Source organism: Natator depressus, chromosome 16 (genome assembly GCF_965152275.1).
Source record: "Natator depressus isolate rNatDep1 chromosome 16, rNatDep2.hap1, whole genome shotgun sequence".
NCBI classification, from domain to species: Eukaryota; Metazoa; Chordata; order Testudines; family Cheloniidae; genus Natator; species Natator depressus.
Window position 1 is genome coordinate 17,253,098 of NC_134249.1, and position 27,155 is coordinate 17,280,252.

The window sequence follows — 27,155 nt, forward strand, 5'->3', positions numbered from 1 at the left end:
GTCCTCTACTATGGATCTGCTGTGTGACCTGGGGGGCAAGTCACTCCATTGCACTGTGCCTCTTTCCCCCTCCTGGGTCCTTGAGAAAGGAACTACACTTAAGGCTCACCATGTTACTCAGTGCATCGTTGGAAGGCACCCAGATACAAGAATAATAGGGATGGTATAAGAATCTGAATGGAAGAGTGGCAAATGAGCTGTAAAAAGTACAGGCTTGGGGGATGCCACACAAGGGCATGGAGGCTACAGGCTGAGGTGTGCGTGTGGGAGCCGCACGCAGGACTTGAGGCAACAGGCTGAGGATTTGGGGGTGAAAGCAAGGGCGCTGTGGGAGGGAAGCTAGTTAATGGTCTCCAAGCTGCAGAGAAGTGGAAGAGGCACAAATGAAGGGGCTGGAGCAGGAGGACCCACACAAAGCGGGTGGGGCGGCAGGTGGGAGCCACACAAAGGCTGTCAGGCCTTGTTGGAGCCACAAAGCCCTTGGGAGAGGGGGCTGGGAAGCTATGGAATGTCAAGAGCCAGGCTGTTCAAGGGGGCGCTGTTCCCCCACCTCGCCCCCTTGCAGTCTGGCTGGGGGCAGGTTGTTGTGGTAGGAACCGTTCTTCCCCGGAACCTTGGTGCTGCACCGGCTGGGGGAGCGCGTTGAGGGGAGGACCCGAGTGGGGGGTCGCAGAACCGGGCGGCGGAGGCGGAGGCGGAGGCGGCGCGGCGGGGCCGGGGGGAGATGGCGGCCGGGGGAGGCGGGGAGCAGGGCTCGGCCGTGCTGGAGCTGCCTCGCGGCCCGCGGCTGGTGTGCGTGGAGTACCCGGGCCTGGTGCGCGACGTGGGCAAGATGCTGCAGACTCTGGGGGGAGACGAGGGGGTGTCCCGGGTAAGGGGGGCCCCGGGGGGAGGGCGAGCTCGGGGTAACCAGGCTTCCTGGCTAAAGGATGCCCGGGCGGCGGGGGCTTTCCTGGCTGGTTGCAGGCCTATTGGGGCGGCTTCCTGGGTGAGGGGTTCCCTGGGTGCGGGTCATCCGGGGTAAGGTGGGGATGGATCTAAGGCCTTCCTGGGGGAGGGGTTGTCCCAGTAAATCCCAGGGAGCGGGCGGGGGTGCGCTGCGGAGTGGGGCTGGGAACAGGGTGCTCTTGGTGAGAGTTGACTGGGTTACAGTGAGAAGGGCCTGGGATTTTTCAGAAGGTGGGAGGTGTCCTGGTTAACGGGACCTCAAGGGGAAGGAGGCTGGGGGCTATCCTAGCGAAGCAGAGGGCGAAGGATAGAGGGAGATGTTAACTTCGGAGGTGGGGGGTGATGAAGGTATTTGTCGTGGATAAAGGGAGCCCTGGGAAGAGGGTCTAGAGTGCTGAGTAAGGATGGATGATCCAGTTCAGCGCTTGCTGTGGGTGACCCCGTAAGGTACGTGTTGGGATTAGAGTAGGGCTCAGGTAGGGGTATTAGATAGACTGTAATTGGAGGGCAATGCCTTAAATAAGAGTGTGAGAATCTGTGGTTCTCTGGGATATAGAGACTTGCTCGGGCCTGGTGCCCCATGGAAAGGAGGTGATGGTCACTAAGGGAAGACAGGGATAGCGTTTTGGTTTGGAGGTGGATTGGGCAGGGGGCATGATGCAAAGGAAAATTCAGTGGGTTTTTTTGGAGGGACAAATTTGATGTTGAAAAGTGCTTACGCTCTTGGTAATGTAGATATATGCCGACCCTGGAAAAAGGCTCGAGTTGTACTTCCGCCCCAAGGATCCCTACTGCCATCCTGTGTGTGCCAACCGTTTCCCTACCTCTTCCATGCTGTTCAAGGTAAAGAGGAAGATCAGGAGGAAGCAGCTGGAAGCTGAAGGAGAAACCCAACAGGAAGTCAAGTTTGAAATGGAAGTTCTTGGGGTTGTCTCCACTGTTTACAAATTTCAAGGTAGTAATTTCATCGGACCATGTGTGTGGAGTAGTGACTAGCAGTTCTGGTGGGAAAAGGGCAGTGCTCCCTCTTGCTTGAGTCCAACAAACAGTGTGTTCAGAAAACCCTGCATGTCAGCCTTACAGCGCTGGTATCTAGGGACCTCAATGTGTGACCTGGATTTGATACCGTCCCCCTTCTGTACTGTGACTTAATAATACATTGTCCTCTCTGCTGTTGCATTAGGTTATGGTGTAATCCAAGATGTTCTATAATGGATGCACCTATGCAGGAGGAAGGGGAAAAGTAGTAGTTTCATGTATTATTGTTTTTAGCCTTTAGTTGACTGCTTGGCAGATGTTTAAGATAAAGAAATAGAAAGTATTATGCTTTGAAAGTGAAAGTAGAACAAGGCTTCCAGGGTGCTTTTATGAATGCAGTGTAGGGGGACCGTGGTGCTGCTTCCCAACGTGAATTAATACCTAGCCCATTTAACTCAGCTCAGGAAACAGCATCTTCCCTGAGTGAGCTGTCTGAGGAAAGGAGAACTAGGTATTGTGCAGCATATTATTGTCTCTGATACACACCTTTTATCTTGACTTTTCCTTCCTCATAGGAATGTCTGATTTCCAGTACCTGGCAATGCATTCTGGACCTGATAGCAAACAGATCTCTATGTATGACAAGGTCTTGATGCTCAAACCAGAAAAGGAGGAATTCTTCAATAGGGAATTGCCCCTCTACATCCCCCCACCTATTTTTTCACGTCTGGACACCCCTATAGACTATTTCTATCGGCCAGATGTACAACACCGGTCAGTGCCTTTTCTTGTGATGTAGTAAATAGTTACATTGTCTCTTGAATGAATAGATAATGGAAACCTTTTACTGGGCCAGCATATCACTTATAAAATCTGAATTTTCAAGTTCACTGGGAAGATATCCCTGCTTCATTACCTGAAGAAACCTCTTGTAGTATAACTGGCATGGTTCGGTAGTAAAGGATCTTTCAAAATGGCCTATAAGAAAAATGATGGGGCTTGATGACCTTGGGGGTCATGTTGTTTGTATCAGGCAGCGATCATGACCAAAGCATAGGGTGCTTTTGTTTTTTGTTTCTTTGTCCAGAGTCTGTCTATGTAATTGAAATGAGAAAAAAATAGAATTAAAGTAACCAATATACCACTGAGTGTTTTTTAATGTGGAATCTGTGTTCTTTCAGAGCAGCATTTTAAAATATTTCACACACATGCCTCATCAGGGCAAACAGCTATAACTGATATATGCCTTTGTTATATCTCTCTTTCTGTGTTAGCTTTGTTTGTTTCAATACAATATGGACAAAAATACTTGGAAGGTAGCACGGGCTAAATGAGGCTCTGAAAGTCAAGAGCTCTGCCACTAGCAAGCTTGTGGTCTTGGGCAAGTCACTACTTTCTGTTTCCTTATTCTTGTTCTGAAATAACTGAGATGATAATTATAGTCACCTGCACAAAATAGGTCTCTCCAGAGTGGAGATAAGGGGTTGCTTAGTTGGCGCTTGTGGCCTATTAAGTTGTTTCTGGTTTGAGTTTAGTGGACTTCCTTTGTATTTGGGGGGGAAAAAATGCCATTGTCACAGAGATTTTTTTTAAAAAAAGGAAGAAATGGGTAGAAAGTATACTGTGCGGAAGTAATCCTGCACTAGCCTACTGGGGATTGAACAAAGGAGCCCTGTGAAGAAACCTTGCACTGTGTAAGAGAGAGCCATTGATGGGATCATGTTTTCGGAAATACAGTCTGGTGGACAGCACTGCAATCTCACCTCATTTTGCTTTCAGGCAGTCTCAAAACAAACATCAAAAATAGTCTACCGTATCCTAGAGAATTGTGCAGTATGTAAATGTGGTTCTTACTGGAAAAGTATTAATGTGATTTCAAATCTCATTGTGGCAGAGGACTTCCAGCTTGTGGCATTCAAGGTTCTGAGAAAAAGGAAGGATAGCCTCATAGTCAAGGTTGTGGATTAAGACTCCAGAGACCTGGATTAATTTCACTCTGTCACAGACATTCTGTGAGATCTGGGCAAATCACTTGTCTGTGTGCTTCAGTTCCCAATCTGTAAAAGGGGGATAATAGCACTTCCCTACTTCACAGATGTTTGTGAGGAAAAATACAGTATCAACTGTGAGGTGCTCTGTCACTACACTGATGAATGCCATATAAGTACCTTAGATAGGTTTTTCCCTCAGAACCATAAAGAGTTATGATCTCACCTGCGTGTCCATTTTCCATCCCATGCATTCTCTTCCCTAAAAGCCTTCTGTCCACTTTAAACCCAAACTAAAACTATAACAAAATAAATCTTTTAGGGTTTTTTTGTTTTAAATTTCCACTCTTCTCCCACTATTGAGATACAGCTTGAGACTATTTGGCAGCTTCTTTCTCTCTCTCCCCCTCCCTAGAAATTTTGGCAGGTGAGCTGAGAAATCCCATTTTAATAGCTGCTTTAAAGCTTTTTGTTTCATCAGGCGCTCTTGGCGGGCTCCCAAGTGAAACTTTGGGTTGAAGGTCTGTTGCATCTAAACATAAGAGAAAATTTCCACTCCTAAGAGTGGGAGTTGGACACTGCATGGTAATGTGAAGTTGTATCAGTTTGGCCTTTTGGCTGGCTTCCATGTGTTCCCAGTGAACTGGAGGTTGATGGAGAGTGGTGCAAGTGCACATGCCATGTGTTGTTGGGCTAGCATTCACTGGAACTGTTTGCTTCTGTGACTTTGTTTGTTTTGCCATAAATAAAAATGAAATCTGTGATGTCTCCCACGAGAAACATCTTTATTTTTCTCACTGTTGTCCTTCATTTGGGCTAAAAAGTGCAAATAAATATAATCTGACTCCAGGATTGAATTTTTAACTGCTCCATTGCCTTACCTCCCTGTATATCCCGGTACTCTTGGTGACTGTAGCAATGGGAACATAAAGTAGGTACCCATGGAAGCTAAGCCTGCCTTTGTGGATTGAAAATTCTGATTGAGTGACTAACATGTAATGCAGAGGTCCCCAAACTTTGGGGCACGCACCTGTAGGTGGGCGTGGAGGAACATTCAGAGGGGCACAGCAGGCTCATGCCAGCCCCCACCGGGGGGGGGGGAGGAGCGGGGGGGAGTACCGCCCCGCCCCCAGCTCTGCTCTGGTCCTGCCCCCAGCCATGGCTCCGGCTCCTGGCCCCATCCCCAGCCTCAGTGTGGCTCCATACCCAGCTGCAGGCCCCTGTCTGTGGCTCTGTTCCCAGCCTCGGCCCCCTTACCTTGTCCGCATCCCCCCGCCCCTCAGCCGCATCACCGCTCCCAGCTCCAGGGAGGAGGCGGCGGGGCGCAGACTCTCAAAAATTTGGGGACCACTGGAGTAAGGTTTATTTCAGTTAATATCAGTACATGGAAGCTCTGTCCTAGGGGTATTGGACATGGATCATAGTTTTCTCATTGGAAGAGTGATTCTCAACTTTTTCACTCTGGACTACTCCATAAGGGAGTCTTTAATGGTGACCTAGCTTGGACTACCCAAATCCATGTTTACTTGGGACCCAAATATCTTCCGACCCTAGATCTTGAGGGGCAAAGGGCTAGTTCAAAAACCCCTTATTCTACCTAATGCAATTCCCCATCACCACTTTTTCTAAGACCAGAAAATAAACTTATTTTCCACGTGGTTCAGTGGAGGCCACTAAGTGTAAAAGAGGAGGAGGAAGAAAGTATGACTAATACTTTGCATTGCTTCTTAGGGATGGCTACAACAATCCCCAGGTGTCTTGTGAGAACCTGATCGGCCTCAGCAGGGCCCGTCGACCACACAATGCCATCTTTGTGAACTTCGATGATGATGACATCCCCACTAAGCCGCTAGAGCCTGCAGTGCAGACCTGGAAGAAAGTGTGCACCAATCCTGTGGATAAAAACGTGGAGGAAGAGCTGAGAAAGGTACAGGCCAAATCTCGGGGGAAGGGACTGGACCAAAAGCCACCCCAGTGCACAGTGTGTGGGAGAAACTTCATCGGCTGCCTTCAGTGACTTTTTTGACTTCCCGGAAAACTGCTACCTACAAGGATTTATTTTATATATCTGTGTTTAACATTATTTACAGACCTCCACAAAGGATTCTAAAGACTGATCAAGGTGCTGTATTATAAATGTGATGGTGAATGAGACAGTGTGGTCTGATCATTAGAGCAGGGAACTGAAAGCCAGAACTCATGGGTTCTGTTTATATTTCTGCCTCTTATTTGCTGTGTAATTTTGTCAGTGTTTTTTATCCCTCTCTCTGTTTCTTGATTTGTAAAATGGGAATGATAACACGGATGTACCTGGTTATAATATTTAATGTTTGCCAAGTCCTTTGAAATCTTGAAGTGTAAGGTGCTATAGAAATATTAGATCCCCAGGACACTTACAATTCTCATTGCCAAGAGTTTTAGGGTTCTTCATGGTTTTATGAAAATTCTATTGGAAGCGAGAGTAAATACACTGAAGGATAGGGCATGGCTTAAACCATCAAGGAGAAGCTATAGTTATCCTAAGTTACTTGAAACCTGAACAGCCAGGTGGTACATCCATTACCTTCTTCCACTTCCCCACGTATTTTAAACTTTGAGTGAATTATGTGTTCTTAAATGTGAGATATATGGGATGAAAGTTTATCAGGAGCAACTCTGTTAAAGGCAGTGGATGTCATGTGTCTGAAACCCTACCCATAGCTCTGAAAATGTATCCTTTTCATGTGGGCATATATTGTGAAACCATATCTTTCAGTTTGCCTGACCCTTCCAGCTCTCAGGCCATTCAGGAGCAGAGCCCGTCTATTGTACTGAATTTTCTGGTGTGTTTTTGTTGATGGGACAGGTCACTGCCTAGGGACTAAGCTGAGACCACTGTTCATTTCATGTGCTACCCAAGTCAGTATTTGAGCCTGTCTCTTCAGAGATGAAAGGCAGGCTTGTTCCCTCGCTGTGCCAACATCCCTTAAATAAGTCTTATTTTTACTTTTCTCTCCATTGCCATCGTGCTGCGCTGTAGAAATGTGGTGACAGCTTTTAGTCTGGGCCAGAGGCTGTAATAAAAAGCAGATTCCCATTAGGAAATCGAAATTGGCATTATTAATGCTTACTCTCCACTTTGTGTGTTTCTTTAGCTGTTTGAGATTCGTCCCGTCTGGTCTCGGAATGCTGTAAAGGCCAATATCAGTGTCCATCCGGACAAGCTTAAACTTCTGCTACCGTATTTGGCCTATTATATGGTGAGTTTCTTTGTATACCTGCTGTGCAGCTTGTTCTTATTTGAGGCAGGCTTGGGAGCAAAGGGATGAGAGGACCAGCTGGATGTCTATGGACAATTCCTGGTTATCTACTGTTCAGATTCCACTGTCTGGTACCCAAAGCTTTGCATTAAATATCCTTAAGTAGGAATTCCAACTTTTTTTGGGAGGGGTGGAGAGAGGAGGAAAATCTTGCTTCCAAATGGAACCCACGCATAGTTACCAATTAAAGCAATGAGTGATGCAGTGGCTTTGTGCTTCTGGTCTGCCTTACAGTTATAGTAACAAACAGTCAAATTGACTGTCCATCTGGAAATGCTAGCAGGAGCCCTCAAAAAAAGTCTGCTGTGAGCTTTGGACTTCATTTCTGAAATCACAGATATCTGCAGCATGTAGCCTTCCTTTGCCCAAGGTTAGGTGTTAAATGCGTGTGTTGAAAGGAGGAAAAGAGGGAGGGAGGGAGAATCTGTAAAATAAATATTTTGGGGTAACACTGTTGCGCTCATTAATACTCTGCATCTCTGTACTGTCTCCTGTAACCACTCATACTCTGTATCTGTGCAGCTCACAGGTCCCTGGAGAAGCCTGTGGGTTCGGTATGGGTATGACCCCAGGAAACATCCCGAAGCAAAGATTTATCAAGTCCTGGACTTCAGAATTCGCTGTGGAATGAAATATGGTAAAATGGCCCAAGCAAAATAGATTCACTCTCTGCCCCCCCCCTCCCCCCCCCGCAGCTCTTCTGTCATCTCTTTCCATTTGTTTTTAAACCCTCAGAGCCTCTTTCCTCAAGCTTTCTGTTCGCAGAAAGGTGCGGGAGAGGAGGTCGTACCGGTGATTGTTTCTGAATTTCCTTCCCTAGAATCTATGGGGGCATCTGATAACCCAAGTTAGAGGAGCAGAAGGGACTTTTATTTGGCCACTGGGCCTAACAAAAAGCTACTCAACTTCCTTCCTCGTTATGTTCAAAACACAAATGCGTGTCAGTGGGATATCTTGTTATCTTCCTTCCCACTCCAGGACCTGCTACAATTTCAGAAGGGGGAGACATTTAAAATGCCACCTAAGGGTTCGTTTCTTTGTCATTTCTTCCACTTCCAGAAGGGACCAATTGGGTGACTGTTACAAGGATGACTTGTCCATCTGGCCAACTAATGCTGGAGAAGCAATTTCTTTTAAAAAAAATAAATAATAATAACATTTAATGCCACCAGCTGGAAAAGCACATAAGACTTGTGCAAAATGGAGGAATGTGCATTATGAACTCAAGGATGCATCTGGCTCTTATCCATCCTCATCCGCCCTACAAAAAAAATCCCATAGTGCCCTATGAGATGCTACAGACAACACAGTGAGAGTTTAAGATCTTTTAGCTCAGTGGTTCTCAAACTTTTGTACTGGTGACCCCTTTCACATAGCAAGCCTCTGAATGCAACCCCCCTTATAAATTAAAAACACCTTTTTTTATATATTTAACACCATTATAACTGCTGGAGGGAAAGTGGGGTTTGGGGTGGAGGCTGACAGCTCACGACCCCCCATGTGATAACCTTGCGACCCCCAGTTTGAGACCCCCTGTTTTAGCTTATTCCATTGCATGAGTTTTTGGTTTATACCATTGTAACACATCTGGGGTGTGTTGTTTTTACCAATTCGTTTGGCCTATTTAAGTTTAGTGCAGTGCTCAGCTCTGTACAAAACACCTCATTATATTGCATTTTCGTACTTCAGTTTCATACGTTCCCTGCCATAGTTTTAGATGTGTGATGTAAATTTAGTTCTCTCTTTATGTGTGTGTGTGTGGCGGGGGGGGGGGGGGGGAGTTCAATACAATAATGATAGTGCTTATTCTTCAAGGATCTCAGAGCTCTTCACACACTACTAAATCTCTAAGTATTATTATCCCTATTTTATAGAGGGGGAAATTGAGGTCCAATGACCATGCAGGAAGTCAGTGACAGGGCACATCTTCCCACCTTGTCATGTTAAATAGCTTTATTTCCCTGATCTTTCTCTCTCTCTCCATCTCACCAAAATCAACAACACGGTATTGGTTGGCTCTCCTTTCAAACCCTAGTCCAACACCCCGTGTTATAAAAACTGGAATATTCTATAGGATGCTGATCTCTGTTCAGAAACTGTTTTCTTTCTTGGCCTCCAGGTTACGCCCCTAGCGACATGCCCGTGAAAGCAAAACGCAGCACATACAATTACAGTCTGCCCATCACTATCAAAAAACCAGGTATGCCGAACAGGCAAAGGGGTTGGAAAAAGGTGCGCAGCTTACCGTGGCTTCTTCATTTCATCTTTTCATTGCTGTTGGTGGGTGAAGAGAACACAGTTCAACTTATTTCAGTAGATTTTTGGGGTTTCCTTTATCTCAGATTGCGATATATGTGCCCTATTAAAAGCTGTGGAAGTGTTGCCCTTTGAGGCATGTCTGGCTGATGGAGCCAGGGGTAATAATGGGAGGTGAGCGATCAGAAATTAGAAAAGGGGTCTAGTTGAATGAGGCCGTATCAGAAACACTTCCCAGTAGCTGCAGAAATAGTCTGCCTACCAATACAACTGCCAAAAAACAGGGTAGAGGGAATGAAGTGGAGGAATGAAAAATGAATGTTTACACTAACTTTTGCTATGCTGGCTATTTTTCTGCTGCCAACAAAGTTGAACTGAAGTAGAGAAGCAGCTAAAATCCTGTACTATGCCATGAAGTGCAAACTATTGTGCACTTCAGGAATCTTCTTCCTTTATGTCTTTCAGTAAGTCACACGGTCAGTGTACAGGACCTAAAACATGGGCTGGACACATCGAGTACATCCAGTGCAAAAAAACCTGCCTCCAGCAGGTACAAACTTAAAGTAGGTATTACTCTCTCCTACCAAGAGCTCGGAATGGTATAATAGGAAGGGGATCTGTTATGGTTTGTCACTCTTTTGGGGGCGGTGTTGACCCAGATGTACTATGGGCATTGATACAGATTTTACTTGGAGATGCAAGTGACTAGCTAAGAAGAGCTCTCTGTAAACCTGAAAGCTTGTCTCTCTCTTCAACAAAAGTTGGTCCAGTAAAAGATACTGCCTCTCTAGCTATCCTTATGGTAGACTTACCTGGAAAGCCAGTAGTCATCCACATCACTGCAAAGTTTGCTGTTGTTTTTAATGTCTTTTCTAAGTATGGAAAGTCATACATTCAGCCCCTCCCTTGAATGTGACGTATATTGCATTTCAGGAAGCAGATTGTGGAGCGCTATGAATAGCAAACTCTTAAGCCCATTATGGTGCATTTTCAGATTGCTCTGTAGAATCCAGTAAAGCAAAAGAAATAAGGGAACAGGGTAGTCTATACTTTTGCCATTCTCCATTTTCTTGTAATGGCAATCCCTCCCCTCTCCCCATTTTGAAGTAACAAACTATGGGTGATAGTGTAATTGTTAATAGGTGTGAATCGTTTTCTCCACAGAACTTTGCTGTGTTAGTTCTGATTGCTGTGGCTGGCAGGCTGCAGTGCAGTTCTGCTGCATCCATAGTCTGACTTTGTCCTCTACTGCACACAGACTCACACGCTCTCTCACACTCCTCTTTCTGCCAGGGAACTGAACTCTTATAGGAAATGCCTGGATCCTGAAATAGCTCTTAAGGAAGGATCTCTAATGTATGGGCGTGGAAATGATTTGGAATGCCCATTGAATCTTTGTCTTTGCCTCCTTCTAGGACTCCATCTATATCTTCCAGGAAGGAGATCTGCCTCCATATCGACAGATGTTCTATCAGCTCTGTGACTTGAATGTGGACAGGTACTGCACCTGATTAGCTGGATCTTTTGACAAAGGGAGATTTTGCAGATGATTGATTACAAAGGCCACCATTTGTGCCCAACCTCCTATCTTTCTCCTTGACCCGGATGCTTAGGAGATTCCTAGTTTCTCAACAGACAGACTTTATTTACATTGGAAATTCCTTCCCAGTAAAGTTGTATGAGCTAGCAAAATATACTTTCCCAACACGTGTTTTGGGCCTGATCCCAATCCATTGAAATCAGTGGGGAAACTCCTATTGACTTCAACAGGAGTAGGTTAGGCCCTACTCCCATTGGATAAATATTTAACCTGCAGAAGGAAAAACAAATTGTCACATAATTCTGGGGAAATGCATTGTTACTTTAGTTTGGATTTTCATGTACACATGTACCCCTATAGGTTTAAAAATATACACTACAGACACTTAATATAACCAACTAGCCATCACATTTAGAAAAGCATTTTATTTACAGTCTTATCATTTCCCTCTGCATTCATAAGATGCATATGATGTTACAAAGGGATAGGGTAGACATAGTTGAGGTACGATAGGCAAGTAGAACAAAGCACAGCCAGAGAAACCTACCTGAGAAAAAAAGCATGGCATGATCTAGTGATTGAAGCACAGGCTTGGGTCTCTTATTGGTTCTGCAACTGACTCATGCAATCTGAGTGAGTTACTTAATCTGTCTGAGCCTCATTCTTTCCTTCTGTACATTGGAAATAACTTTCTTACCTTACAGGTGGTTAGCAAGTAGAGCCGAGCGAAATTTGGCCTTTTTGCCTTGTGGGAAATTCTGATATTTAACAAGTGTTTTCATCTCAGTCTGGGACAAAACATTGGAATATTGAAATTTTTCACAGAACAAAATATTCTGAAAAATTTTGATTCTTTATTGTCTAAACCATTTGAACAATCGAACTGATTTGAAACAAAATGTTTTGGGTCTTTTCACCAAAATGAAATATTCCAGTTTGGATTGAATCAACCTGAAATGAAATATTTGGTTTTGATTTTTTTTTCACAATAAAAAACTGAAAAACGTAGGCAAAATTTAAATTTTCCAATGAAAAATTTCAGTTTTGCAGAAACTGCCTTTTTCTGTTGGAAAATTCCCAACGAGCTCTACGATGGAGGTCTTATGTGTGTGACATGCTACGAGATCCTTGAGGAGAAGCATCAAAAACCTTATCACTTAATCTGTTTCATGAATGCAACCCTGAATCACACTGATTTTTCTGGTTGCAGGGTCTTCCAGTGACTCTGAAAACTATAGCAGCAGGAGTTTTAACTCCTGCTAGTGCCACTCAGGCTGGACAGGTCATAGGGCAGGGACCAGATGAAGAGCAGTCCACTGACCCTCCAGGTTGGGGGTTGAGTAATAGGTCAACAGCGTAGCCTTGTAAAAAGCTGAGGTTATAGAAACACAGCAGTGTGGCCGTTCGGGCAAACAGCACAAGTGATTGGAACGATGGAGCCTTGTTCGTGCCCTGCGTGGTGTTTGGCGGCATAGGAAGGTTTCAGAGTCAGATCTGGCTGCCGGAGGCTGACTCTTTTCTTGCCGGCTATTTAGCTTACAGAAAATCATCCATCGGAATGATGGCACGGAGGCAGAATGCACAGAACGGGACGGGTGGTGCCTTCAGAAGACCAGTGATGATCTGAGGGATACCATGTCTCTGATGATAAAGCAGATCATCAGATCCACCAGACCTGGTAAGGATGGCTCTGGGGTTTTGAGCCTTGGAGGGTATGTTATAAAAAAAAGTTGAGACACTAGGGGGCGTGTTGTTGGGAGCAGTTGAGTCACAGTGTTGCACTTTGCAGTAGCGCCGGGAACTTGTCTGTTCATTTCCTGTTGTAGATCCCCTTCTCTTGTGGTAGGAGACTCAGTCTGCCTGGTTAGATGTAGGTGGCTAGATTCTTCACTTGCAATGTTATCATGATGTGCAAGTTGATATCAACCTGGATACCTGCAGGACACCTGCTCTTCTTAAAGCAGCACTTGTTAGGCCATAGGAAAAAGACCTAAAACTCTGTGGCACTGGGAAAATGTAACTAGATTTTGCCATTTGAAGACCAGCAAAGTGAATGGAGGCATGAGTATGAAATAGTTGGGGGGTAAGAACCTCCCACCTTTGCCTTCCCAATGTCATCGTGGCTAGGTTTTAAATGTCTTCGTTCCATGATACTCTTACTCATGGTTTTTATAGTTATTCAAATTGGAGGCATCTGGATCTTTTCATTAATGTGTTTAATTTAAGAGCATACTGTAATAGAGCAAGGACAGGACAGGAAAGTCTCTTGTCATGGTCCTGGGCCAAACCAATTTCCCAAGGAATTAGGTTAGTCTCAGTTGGAATGAGATGCACAATCACTCTAAATGCAAAACCTCCTGGCCTTGTTCTGTTAGAATTCCTGGCACAGGAAAGCTGCTTTTGTTTGGTTTTTTTATTTGGTTTTATTAAGGTGCCTGACTGTAACTATGATCTTCATTTTTACATCTTCTGGCTGGCTCTGTTAATCTTATCTGCAAACACATCCCTGGTTTTAGTGAGGAGGGAAGTAATGTTGACATCTTTTCTTCTTTCTCTTTCTGACTAAGCTCTGTTTTCGAGTACGTCGAACACTGAAGATGGCAAAGAACAGCTGACGTACGATTCTGGAGAGGAAGAGGATGAAGAAGAGGAGGAGGACTTCAAGCCTTCTGATGGGAGCGAGAATGAAATGGAAACCGAGATCCTGGACTATGTGTGACACAGTGAGCGAGCAGGATGAGGCTGCTTGGGGCTTTTGTTCCTTGAGCCCTGGGGGATATGGAATCATGACCAGGCTTTCGGGAAGATGCTAACCAAACTCATGGCTCACGGGATGTGGTGCTAGCAGTTGTGCTAAGTACTCTGAAGGTGCAGGCGCTAAAGATCACATTTTCACAGTGCTGGGGTGCCAAGCATTTGTAAAGGTGGCATTGTGGGATGCTGGCCCATTGCCAATCCCAGGCAACATGCATGGCCGACATTTACTCTGGCAGTTTTTTGGTCAGAGCGGAGCTGGTTGGGATTTCACTTGCTTTGGTTCTCTTGGCCATTAGATTGTTGTGTTTGTTTTCCCTTCCCTCCCTGTGCTTACAAACTGCAACATCTGATCCCATCATCAAAGGGATCTATACTTCCCTTTGAGACCATATAGGTGTTCCTAGGACAGCCATTGTGAGGGTACGTTAGTGTACTGTCTCCTGTTACCAGAAGTTGAGAGCCTCTTCATCCTTGCTAGCTCTGATATGTCAGAGACTTCAACAAGTGCTGAATCCAACCCAGATCAGAGGTGTTCCACTGGCCTCTTGGGCCCAAAGTGTTAACCTTTCATTAGAACCATTGCAGGGAATGTGTGAAGGTCACACCATTCTAAACCTAGTGTCTGGGTCAGTGGAAAAAACTTCAAACAAAATTAATTCTGTATCGAACAAGGTCATTGCTGATTCTTAATCGAGAGGCTCTGGAGACTGTCATTCGGGCTGGCTTAAATCAAATGTGGAGTCTATCCAATGGGACATGTGCAGGTATCTGTAATAACTTTGCATATGCATGAGAAGCAAACAGTAATTTCTCTTGGGGAATGTCCATCTCCCCATGAAACAGAACCTCCTGTCTATTTTTCTAATAAACTCTTCCTTTTTCCAATAACACATTCTTTCATGGATTTCTGTGTAGATATACATAGTACAGCCAATATCCCCAAAATGATTTTGAGTCAACAGAAACATTTTGGTAAACTGGACATTCATTAGGTAAGTGATTCTGATTTGAGAATTTTAACTAAGAGTTGGATTAAGAGAGTTCATCTAAACTGAGTTTTACTTGGTGGTCAGATATAAACTGAGACGAAGATCCAGGTCAGACTGGTAATTCACTTGAAGTAAGGAGAAAAACCTGAACTGGATTTCTGTGTTTGTTCTTCCCTGTAAAATGCACTGATTGGGTTCACATCCTCAGTTTGATGGGTAAAGATGAGAGAAGTTCAGGAAGGAATTCCATACCTCGCAGTTACTGGGATGTGTTGCCTTTTGCTCTTCTGAGTGGGAATAAAATATTCTTTGTACATTGACTGCACCTTCTGCATTCGATCAGCTTGAGAAGTTGGAAAGAAAAGCAGTAGGAAGGAACTCAAATTAGAAAAGACTTCCATGGCAGTGAGTAATTCACTTCTCCATGATGATGCATGTTGTCCCTGCCAGGCATTTACTCCCACAACTTTGCAGTCATCAGCCAGCTTTTGATTCTGCTCATCAAGAGAGAGTGTGGGGACAGAAACACACAGCTTCAGATGCTTGGAGGCTGGGACCTCTAGCCATGAACATGCTGTTGGCTTGCTGAATTTCTGACATTCTGTTATAGAAATTAAAGATCTCTTGGGACCTATTGAGTCTTATATTCTCCATTCTCCAATCCCCAATCAGTGCAAGATTGTTGCCTGGCCTATAGTACGTTTTCTAATGCATGGTTTAGCCTAACTTTAAATGTAACGTACATGGGCCTTCTTAAGGAGTCTTTTTCCTTCCCGCATAGAACTCTTATAGACATGGAACTCATGAAACAGTTGGCTTCCAGCCCATAACAGCAACAGCTGGAGGTCTCTCAGACTCTAGTGCCAGTTATCTACATTTTCAACCATGAAATGGAAGATTTGGCTGCAGCCAGGTGAATTGCAGGTGTGTGCAGTCTCTGCTGGTTCACACGGCAGCGAGAAGGGCGTTCCGCAGAGTGCGTGGCATGTGCCAGTATCTGCACTCCTATTCAGTATATATAGGCATACGTGCTGGGACAGGCTTGTCTAGCACGCATCATGTGTCATTGGGAGGTTCTGTGCTTTGTCCTAGCCTGCTACCTTGGAGTAGCAAGGGCTACAACAGTAAGTATGAGGTAGTTCATTGATGCATAACCATCAGTGTAAAGGTAAATTGTGTTAGAGTGAAAACAGGCTGCCTGGTTAGAAGAAAAATGTGCTTTTAAGGTTTTGTATGCCATTAGCTAGATGAGAAAACAGATGTTGTAGCTATTTTGGATAGTTACCTAAGACTTCCATTAAAGGAGACCTGCAAAAGGGGAAAAAGGGGGCTGTGTCCCCTTGCTATTTTATAGTATATAAAGGGCTCCAACCCATTTTTTCCTTTCCTTTGCAGTTCTCCTTTAATGTATATCTCGTTGCCTACTACCTCTCCAATATAAACCGTCGTCTGCAGCACTCCACTTTCCGGTTTTTCTTTCTTCCTCTTCATTTTTCTGAGTAAGAAAAGGAATCTATTAAGTGCGGAAACCTTGTTGGTACTGCAATATAAAGATTGCAAATCTGAATGCACACCTATTTGGGAAATACTCATTTTAACATTCCAAGGGAAACTTTACACCTGTTTTATACAGAGTTCTACGTTTAGCCATTGAAAATACTATTAAGGGGTATGTGTGGGTGATTCATTGTTGCCATTAGAACCTTAATGTTTGCACTTCCTGATTCATGGATTTTGCTTTTTTTTTTCCCCTTTTGACCAGGATTTAAAGAACAGAAACAACTTTATCTGTGACGCTATAGTATTGTTCAATACTGATTTACGCAACTCGGTATCTTTTTAAATGTTGCCACTTTAGAGATACCTAAAATATACCTGGAGCACTGTGGAGTTAATCAATAGTAGCAGGGAACAATATAACAAAACAAACTGTTTTTATTTGCAATGTACTTTAAAATATATATTCTCAAACATACCACTGACCCTGCATGCATCCAAAACTCATTGAAATCAGTGGGAATTTTGGGCATGCCAGGAATTTAGGTTCAGGCACAATGTAACTATTCCAGAGTGGTTTGTTTTTAAATATCATCTGTTTTAATTTTGTATTTAACTTTGCTGCCGATTTTTTTTTATAAAACAAATTGAATCTCTTTCCCACCAATTGCCTTAATACATCAGTAGCTGAACAGACCTTAAGTCAACTTTCCAGCACAGTGAACCACTTAGATACAGATGAGATGACATGTGGAAAGTTCCAACCCAAATAGAGCATTTTTGAGAAAAATTTGATCAAGTACATAGAAAGGGCTGGTTACCATGGTATCTGAGTTGAAGCATACCTTATGTGTGATATATCTAGAATCAAATACAAGCAAAATAAGTTTTAACTTATTCTTCGATATTATGCATTCATTTGGGACAAATTTTCTGTTCTCTCTACTCCTTTGTACTGTTTTGTGAATTCGGGAAAGCGACGGAACTGCAGGGCAGCCTTCAGAGTAGCTGCATAAGGGATATTCCACATCCTGTGTGTGGCAGAGCCCTGTCTTCTGGTCTTCCCACAGAGTGTGAATGGGCATGTCAGGAAGGGACGTGAGAGACAGGGAAGCAGTTCTACAAACTGTGTTGATCCACCAGCCAAAACACTTGTGTACTCGTGGGCTGTGGTTAAGTAGGAAGGCAAAGTAGCAAGGGGCTGGTTTTGTTTTTAACTTTGCATAAAGTAAATAATGGAAATGGGCAATTCCAGCTACTGAGTGTAGGCAGCTAACGTGTACCCAGAGTGTTTGAATTGGGCTGGCCTATGTTTCTCTTGCCAATACTCATCTTCCCCTTCCTGGTATCTGGGTAGCTTTCATCCAATGAAAAGAGAGCCACCAAGCCTTCTCTCTGCTGTGTCTCCCTGAGCATGCTCAAACTTGTTTTGAGCAGCTCCTGCCTCCTCAGTAATGTTGAAGGGTAGGATTTATTCTTCTGTACAGCTCCTGGCCCAATATTAGGGAGCCCATTGTGATAATTTTTGGCAGCAGGTGGTGGCAAACATTTACCTTTTGCATATCATCTGTTATATCTTGACTGTAAGATTCTCTGCAAAGTAATTTAAGGTCCATTTCTGTTCATTATGAGTCAATTTCGCTTCTTCTGTAGCCCTTGAAATGGCCAGTTGGAGTAAGTCTGATACTTAGGCTCCATTGAGAATCCCAGTATGTGTTGATATTCAAGGGGATCTGGGTGCCTGACTCCCCTTAAGCTTCATTAAAAATCCCAACCCTTGTGTTGCACGGGCTGGTATCTTCAGTATTGCATAAAACAACATTTAGTTCAAAACTTTCTTGCTGGAACTCCCTTTGACTTCATGTCACTCCTTTGCTGTATCTCAACATCCCCATCTGTAAAATGCAGTCAGGATTTATCACCATCTAATATTTGTAAAACGCTTAGAAATGCCTGCTGGATAAAATCCTGAACACAAGTGCAAGTTATTCATTAACAGAGTGTGGTGGTCATTAATTTTATAAAGAGTCTTCAGAGGATGCTATTTCAGTTGAAGTCTGGTTAGGAACACCACTACTGTGGAAACATACTGTTTTCATAGCGAATGCATCTTAGGGCTGAATGATTGGGGAGATTTGTGTTCCTGCTGTGAATTCTGCCTATCTACGTTCACGGGAAGATGTTTGCTGTCCCCTCTCTCCTCTTGGCATGTGTTTAGCTGGGTGTGGTGTACACTGAAGGAGGTTTTGTTGAGGGCATCAGTGAAAAACTGGGTCTCTTTGGTGACTACGTCGATATCTTCAAAGGAATCCCTTTTGCTGCTCCTCCAAAGAGTTTTGAAGACCCCCAACAACATCCTGGCTGGGATGGTAAGACACACATTTAGAATATCTTTCGTTTTCTGCCCTCATCCCCAGAACATTTTAATTCTCATACCATTTTGGAAGCCTGGTTTGTTTCCCCAATACTGCATTAGCCATCTTGTTGAGTATCACAGAGGCCTCCTCTGCGAGGGGCTCTGGCTTTCATACCCCTGCTGGTCAAGGGGTGGCTACCAATGATTTTATTTGGGGATATATTTTGCTCCACCCTCATGAACGTCATAAAGTTCTGTTCCCCTTTTCTGTCATTGCCCTTCTCTGTGGCATACCTTGCCTCAGCGGTAACATACTGCACTTTCATTCAGGTGATCAGCTGGGAATGTTGTTGCGTGCAGGAGCTGGGTCTGGTGTTGCTTTCATTCACTAAGTGAATGTCACTAAGATGTTGCCCGGGCTGTTAGAAAGGATGATTGTAGAAAGGAACTGTGTGTGTGTGGAAGTGCCGGGACAGAGCTAGGAACCTGCAGATTCTGTGGCCACAATTCCCAAGGTTCCCTCAAGCTTAAAGTGATTGTAGCTTCTGCAGTCTCGTGGGTATGAGGTGGCCAGTTAGAAAGGGGGTGTCTCATCACAGCTATTTTGCTAGTTGGAAACAATGCCATGGCGGTGAGTGAGGGCCGGGAACGGGACCTGAGTCACAGGCCTGCAGGATGGAACCGAGGGTTCTAAAGTGGGATGTTGTTTTCTCTCTCTTTGTAGGTACTTTGAAGGCCAAGGAGTACAAAAAACGTTGCCTGCAGGTCACGCTCACCCAAACCAGTACTCGTGGGAGTGAGGACTGTCTTTATCTGAACATCTGGATCCCTCAAGACAGGAAAGGAGGTACAGGCATGATGGTAACACTAGGTGATTAGGGAGAAGGCTCTCTGCAGGCCTGAGCAGCTCTGTGTTTGGCTGCCCATCCCTGACAGACTCCCCTGGGGCTGTCAGTCTGCAGTCATGTATTCTCCCCAACTCCACGGGCAGCAGTGGACGCCTCGGGTTATGGCAGCTACAGCCCCCGCTCCCGTTATGGTGAGTTCTCTTGCAAAGCACTGTGCGTCTGTGGAAATGACCCACCCTGCAGGCTCTGGGAGGATGGATGGTGATACTAGAGACAACACTGAACCTGTTTCCATGGAGAGCTTGTGCTTCTCTTGGCGAGTAGAGATTGGAGTTCCATGCTGGGTGTCTCTTCTGCACTGAATTGCTGCCCCAGGCTCCTTTAGCCCTGATAGAGCAAAGTAGCTGAGACCTAAGTCCATTGTCATGATGAATCATCTGTCTGTGTCTGTGGCCAGGTGGACCTGGAGTCAGATGTTTCTATATTCACACAAGAGATTGGCTTATGCCTGAGTGAGGCAATACTTGCTGATGAATGGGCCCAACAGGTGGTATCCTGCCTACGTGGCATCAAGGGACTTGGGTTTCATTTGGACAAGGAAGGGCTTTCGTTTGACTCTGTGTGGTCTGTCCCTCCCCACAGTGTCCACAAATCTGCCGGTGATGATATGGATCTATGGAGGCGGATTCCTCGTGGGAGGTGGGCAGGGCGCTAACTTCCTCGATAACTACCTCTACGACGGCCAGGAGATCGCAGTGCGAGGAAAGGTCATCGTGGTGACCTTCAACTACCGAGTGGGACCGCTGGGGTTCCTCAGCACGGGGGATGCTAGTATTCCAGGTATGGCAGCTACTTCACTTTGCTCCAGAGACCTCCACTCTGCCCCCGCACCTCCGCACACGCTGGGGTATCTCCTGCTACCACACTCCCCTCACACAACATACTGAGCTGTCTCGTGTCCTGCCCCCCCTCACACACACGCACGGCGGGGTGCCACCTTCACTCTGTATGGGGGAGTGTGGCAGAAGAGATCTCTCTCACGGGATGAGAGGGCCCGCGTTTATACTTGGAGCAGAGGCTGCAAGTGGATTGGGTATTTGAGGCACAGCTGGCGTTGGTTAGATAGGTTGGGTACCCACCCAGCACATCTTGTCTCTCGTATCTGACCAGACGGTTAGCAGAGTTAAGATACTGCAGTGATTTCTGTGATAGCTGGGGATAACGTCCACCAGCACAAGATCTTGGTTTCTTTTCAGCATGTGGCACGAGGAGAACATGGGTGTTGAGAGGGAAAAAGCCCTTGTTTGAACGCACAGCTTCACAAAACATATAGACATGAACGCAGGAGCCAGGAACTCCTGAGTTCTAACCCCAGCTCTGATACTGAGCGGAGCTGGGGGCGTTGGGCAGGGTGGGCTTTGAGCCTCACTGCTTCAACTCTCCTCCTTGAAATGTAAATGCCTTCTCTTGGCCAGGTAACTACGGGCTAAAGGACCAGCACATGGCCATCGCGTGGGTGAAGAGAAACATCAAGGCCTTTGGGGGTGACCCAGAAAACATCACCATCTTCGGGGAGTCAGCTGGTGCCGCCAGTGTCTCGTTACAGGTGTGTGATTGCCGCTGGGCCATCATGGGGTTCCTTTTCCCCCTCAGTTTTGTGAAGGGTCGAAACTGCCCCATCACAGTTGCTGGTCTTTTCTCACTGCAGATGCTGTCCTGGGAGTAGGTCCAGCCACAGTGGGTTAATTAACATCCCGTTTTGAGCAGCCCACCCTGATAGAGAAAGTAATTGTTTTCCTCACAGCTGCTCTCTCAGCTTTGATTTAGAAATGTCCTTTCTAAACCTTCCAAATCCAGATCTGGAGAGTGCTGTTTTCCCAAGTGATGTCCCACCTTAGGGTTCCCCTACTGTAACAGCATCTCTTTATCTTCAGCCCCAGTTCTGTTCTCCTGTAGGGGTTCTTGTACTGCCCTGCTGGCTCTATAGCTGAGCACCTCAGCTGCCTGGTGGTTTAGAAGATTGAGTCCCTGGATTCCTGAGACACTGTAATTGAGACTTGAAAAGAGCTAATGACTTTTGAGTCCCACGTAAAGCCTGGATGGGAGCTGGAGCTCTCTGCCATGGCCGTGCCAGAATACGGAAGGATCTTTTCAGGACTTGATACCACATAACCTTCTTATTTCTCTTCCATGTTGCAGACGCTATCTCCGTACAACAAGGGGCTGATCAAACGAGGCATCAGCCAAAGCGGAGTCGGCCTGTGCCCCTGGGCTATCCAGGAGAACCCTCTCTTCTGGGCTACCAAGGTAAAGTGGACTCCAGAAGTAGGGCAGTGTCCTGAGGCAAGAGTTTCCCAGGGTCTTTGTCAGATTTGAGCCTGGGAGAAGCTGCACGGTAGTTACAGCTCCAGGAGGACAAATGGTGCTCCAGTTGTCCAAGGCCTTTGGATTCAGAGACGCATTGATACTCCCAAGCTGAGGCCAGCTGTCCTGGCCAGACTTCCTGCAGTTAAAGGTCTGTCTTGCATGTGAAAAACTGAGGGTGATTTAATAAGCAGGAGCAGAAGCAAAACCAAAAGTCTTCAGAGCGGGCAATACTCCATAGAGATGGAGACTTGCAAACAAAATCCTCTAGGATTAAAAAGAAACTCCCCCTTTCCCAATGGGTATTAGTTCAGTGCTAATTCCTGGCTGGTTGTGCCAGCAATGGCTATGGGTGTAACTACAGGGTGGTTTCTCTCATTCATGTCCCAAAGGTGGCAGAGAAGGTGGGCTGCCCTACAGACAACACCACGGCCATGGGCAACTGCCTCCGGGTCACCGACCCCCAGGCTGTGACGCTGGCCTATCACCTGCCGATGGTCAACCTGTCATGTGAGTCAGTGGGTGCTAGCAGGATGGGAATCAGGGCACTGTGTGTTACGTGCCCACAGAGCCCAGTCAGTGAGCAGATGGGACATTATGTTGATCATTCGATAAGGGAAGATGTCAGCCCCCAGCTCAATAAAGTACATTTTGTACTGACTGGGATTGATCATGCTGGAAAAGATGCCTCTCTCTTTAGCACAGTGGAGCTGCACTACCGAGGTAGCCATGGCATGGCTTAACACAACCTCTGTGTCCCTTGGAGACAGCTGTACTGGCCAGTACTGTACCACACTTTATATTCTGTGGAAGCAGAGAGCAGAATTCAGGAGCAATGCTCAAAAATTGCCACTGCCCTGCAATTTTCAGTTGGGCCACTAGGTGGGGCGTATGAGCCAGCAAGACCCACTCCCAGTACAGCCGGTAGGGAATGTTGTTTGCCAATTCAGTGAATACAGGACTAGCTTGTCACAAGAATGGTTGCTGGCCCGCTGTTTGCACTGCAGGCCCATGTCTGAATCCTCTGCTGCCGGCAGCAGGTGAACACGGCTGGAACGAACGGAGGAGCTTTCGCTCAGGAGCAAGCCCCACTCTTCTGTAGCTGTGGGTGGGCGAGTTAGCTGACTTTGACACTGGTCTGACACCGATGTCTGCTGTTTTGCGCCCCCCCGCCACCTTAATGCAGTGTCTGTGATATCTGGCTAAAGCCTGTCTTGCACTATATACTGTATATACCCTGAAGCTCCCTGTGCAAGGCAGCCATAGGGTGTGCTAGGTGAGAGGTCTATAGTATATAGTTATATGCCCACCTTCCACTATGTAACGGGGGAAATTCTGGCTCCTCTGAAGTCAGTGGCAAGACTCCCATTGATGCCAGTGCGGCCAGGATATCACCCAGAAGCTCCCTGTGCAAAGCAGCTGTCGGCCATGCTAGGCATGAGGGCTGTTGGCTCCTCTCACAGATGTATAGTGGATTTCTGTTTCTGTTCCCTCCTGCAGATCCTCTAGTCTATTACCTCTCTTTCATTCCTGTGGTTGATGGAGATTTCCTCCCAGACCGGCCAGAGAATCTCTTCGCTAATGCTGCAGACATTGACTACATTGCAGGCGTAAACAACATGGACGGGCACTTCTTCGCTGGCTTTGACATGCCTGCTATCAACCGCCCGCTTGTGAAGATCACAGCGTAAGTTGCAGCTGCCCTTAATGGCATAGCCATAGAAAGGAAAAGCAAGTTGGGCTTTTGTCGAGAAGGGGACAGCCAATGAGTAGAGCACCGGCAATGCAATGATTGGCTTGGGCGCCCTGTCAATAACACCACCACTCCCATAGATCAGGGCTTCTCAAACTGGGGGTCGTAAGGTTATTACTTAGGGGGGTTGTGAGCTGTCAGCCTCCACCCCAAACCCTGCTTTATCGCCACCATTTATAATAGTGTTAAATATAAAAAAGTGTTTTTAATATAAAGGGGGGGGTCGCACTCATAGGCTTACTGTGTGAAAGGGGTCACCTATACGAAAGGTTGAGAACCGCTGCAGATCAGGCCTGGGCCAAAATAGCACCTGTTTAGAGCCAGCTTCACTCCTGCCATGTGAAAGGCTAGGGCTGATGTGGCATATGAATGCAATGGCAGGGCAGAGAGCAGTTTCCAAGAGCCAGCCTGGCTCTTTGCCTCTTGTATCGTTTAGCCAGGGGCTTAGAAAGGAGAACTCTTCCTTTTTTCTTCCAGCTTTCATACTACTTTGTGGCTTCTCTCCCCCCACATCTGGGTGGGGGCTTTTGGGTCCCTCACCTGTCAGACATCCTGCGTTCCAGAAAGCAAAAGTTTCTTGGCTTCACGAGTAGCGTGTAAAGAACAAGGCTGACTCAGTGGGCAACAGTTGTACCAAGTCACTGGGCACAAGGACCTCTATAGAACAGTATTCTAGAGGGCTCCAAATCCCCCTGGCTCCTTCCTGCTCTTTGGGAAGGGAAAAGGAATAGAAAATTGAGATGCTGAATCCCTCGGAGCCAGGAACTGAACGTCACATTCACCAGCTACACCAAGCTTAGCTTCCAGCTGTCTTCCCAGGCTGCAAGCCTTGCCAAAGGTTGAGCTACCAGTTGTGAGTCACAGGATGATGTTAACCTGCAGTCACCCTTGAGCTGGATTTACACTGGCAGCCTACTGCCTGAAGGTATCTCATCTATACCACCAAGATCTATTGCTTTGAGCACTGAGCTCAGAACTAGGACCTAGTTAAGATGTTTTGTGTCTTTTCAGAGATGAGGTCTACAACCTGGTGCAGGGGCTGACTCTACAGAAGGGAGTGCAGGCTGCAAATGCCACATTCTCCCTGTACACCCAGTTGTGGAATGACAAACCTGACCAGGAGGTCATGAAAAGGACAGTGGTGGACCTGGAGACAGACTACCTCTTCCTGAGTCCCACGCAGCAGGCACTTGCTCTGCATAATGCGAACGCTAGGTGAGTCAGAGAGGGTTGTGGTGGGCCCAGAGGCAGAGTCTGTGATTCAGCTACTTTACTCATGGTTTAAATCAGCGAGCTGGAAACAGTCACTGGAATCTTGTTTTGCTCTTTATTTTCCTAAAGAAAGGTTGATTCTCATTGCTTGGTAGCCACTCAAACCTGTTGAATTGTAGTAAATTAAGTGTAAAGGTTCTCTTGCTATCCAGGAGGTTACACCATAGCTCAAAGCAATAGTTTGGCTTAAGAAATGCATGGGTGACCATTTTCTAATCTACTAGATGAATATTTTTACTTGTGTCAAGCTGCATTTGGATGGAAACTGAAATTTTATTAAATGCACAGAACCAGGATTTTAAAATAAGCTACTGTAAATAATATGGTTTGTATTAAAGTATCAACTGTAATTAGTGAATTGAACTGATTATTTCTGGTCACTGTTGTCTTTCAAAAGTTCAGACCTCATTTTTAGTCATATGAGAAAACAAGCATTCCTGCTTTTGCAACTCCTGGTCGGTTTCTCAACATTGATTGAGCTAGTCATTGAGCTGTGCCAGCTGAATAAACTGACATGAAAAAATAAATTCTTTCTGCACCTGCAGAAGAGGCTACTGCTGTCAAAAACTGGATTAGCCCCACAACTCTGGTTCTAGGGGCTCAGCCAGTGACTTGATTACCTTTAACACTTTGGGAGCAAATATATACTGCTTAATATTTTTTATTTAATTTAAATGATTAATAGGTTATAGTAAATTTAAGCCTTAATAATATATCTTCATTCCAAATTAGGCTTTTTCTATTTAAAAACAAACCTACATTTTAAAAATCATTGATTTTTATCCACCCTACAAGTAGGTTGGTGACTCAGTTCAGCCACGAATGTGTCTTCGTGGGGTCAAAGTTGGTTTCGTTTGTAAAAATGAACTTTTACGCACAGGGCCCAGAAAACATTTAAAGATTCCCATGGAAACAGGTTTTATAAAAAAAAATTGTACGGCTCAAGTCAAGGTGGCCAAGGTAAAATGGAAGGGCAAGTATTTGTAATATGATTTTAACCTGACAGTGCATGGATCTTGCAAGACCAAACCTCTTCCAGTGCCAATATTGTCTGACTTTGTGCATAGGGAGTAATGCTGGTGCAGATCCTCTTCACTTGCTGAGAATCTATTTTGGTTTGTGTAGGAATGCCAAGACTTACTCCTATGTGTTCTCCCAGCCTTCTCGAATGCCTGTGTACCCCAGCTGGGTAGGGGCAGACCACGCAGATGACCTTCAATATGTCTTTGGGAAACCCTTCAGCACCCCACTGGGCTACTGGCCTAAGCACAGGACCGTCTCAAAGGCCTTGATAGCTTATTGGACCAACTTTGCCAGAACCGGGTAAGGAACTCAGCCTGTGTGGGGCAATGCCCTGCCAGTTGCACAGCTTGATGCAAAATTCCAGTGAGCAGTCTTCCCACAGCGGGGGGGAATCTGTCGCACCTGCAGCACCCACCCACATGTAGGTGGCCCGTAGATCTCCTAGAGCAGAGATTGCACTAGGTCCCCCTGCTATAAGGGAATGGCAAACACACTGAACTGGGATCTTGAGTTGAACATGATGGTGAGGTAGTGGTGTTCCAGCGTCAACCTGGGTGTGCACCATCGCAGTTCACTGTACTAACATACACAACATTTCTCTGCCCAGCAGCCCCATGACAGCTAACCCCAAGGTTTAGGTCTAGCTCCTCAAAAGGTGTGCAGGCAAGTGCTTCCTTCTCCCAGGTTTATAGGCCATTAGAAAGGCTGACCTGTATGAACCCTAGAGGCTGGGCTGTGAGCCCCTTGGCAGCTTTGCATTTAATACCAGCTGTTTTGTCTGCTTTTTCAGTGACCCCAACAAAGGGGAGTCTACTGTGCCCATTGGGTGGATACCCTACACTCAGGAGGAGAGCTTCTACCTCGAAATCAACAGCGACATCAACTATGATTCGGTGAAGCAAGGTCTGAGAGCCTCCTACGTGCAGTTCTGGAATACAACCTACCAGCGCCTGCCCGACCTTTCTTTACCTTTCCTGGATTAGAGCCAGGCCAGCAAACCAATTCTGTAAAAAAAACAACTCCTCCTTGCCAAATTCTGATTAAATGCTTGTTTCTGGCTGCACCTCCTGGCCTCTTCCGGTCTACTTATTGCAACAGAATTTTCCCTAAGAACATTCAGAGCTGGTGGGAGAGGGGGGTGGCATCAAATTTAGTGGGCAGTTTTGTTCTATGAAAAATATACCTGGTGGCACCTGTTGCATGGAGCCATTCATCAAACCTGCATCATCATCTTGACCTAGTAAATTGCTCTTCATGTAAAAGTCAAACCTTGCACAGAGAGACTTT

At 45.7% G+C, this 27,155-nt stretch overlaps 2 protein-coding genes across 2 annotated transcripts; both read left to right on the top strand.

The window, feature by feature from the left end:
• The first annotated feature begins 724 nt into the window (after positions 1-724).
• GTF3C5 (general transcription factor IIIC subunit 5) lies at positions 725-14,496 on the top strand. Its single transcript, XM_074973526.1, has 11 exons — positions 725-871; positions 1,684-1,903; positions 2,502-2,700; positions 5,646-5,841; positions 7,049-7,153; positions 7,736-7,850; positions 9,333-9,413; positions 9,935-10,032; positions 10,885-10,967; positions 12,545-12,687; positions 13,577-14,496. The coding sequence occupies exons 1-11, from the start codon at positions 725-727 to the stop codon at positions 13,726-13,728; spliced, it is 1,539 nt and encodes a 512-aa protein (XP_074829627.1). The 3' UTR covers positions 13,729-14,496.
• A 537-nt stretch (positions 14,497-15,033) lies between these two features.
• CEL (carboxyl ester lipase) lies at positions 15,034-26,924 on the top strand. Its single transcript, XM_074973525.1, has 11 exons — positions 15,034-15,679; positions 18,471-18,621; positions 19,333-19,455; positions 20,099-20,296; positions 20,932-21,062; positions 21,656-21,763; positions 22,213-22,330; positions 23,321-23,507; positions 24,585-24,788; positions 25,971-26,168; positions 26,659-26,924. The coding sequence occupies exons 1-11, from the start codon at positions 15,641-15,643 to the stop codon at positions 26,849-26,851; spliced, it is 1,650 nt and encodes a 549-aa protein (XP_074829626.1). The 5' UTR covers positions 15,034-15,640; the 3' UTR covers positions 26,852-26,924.
• Positions 26,925-27,155: the final 231 nt, after the last annotated feature.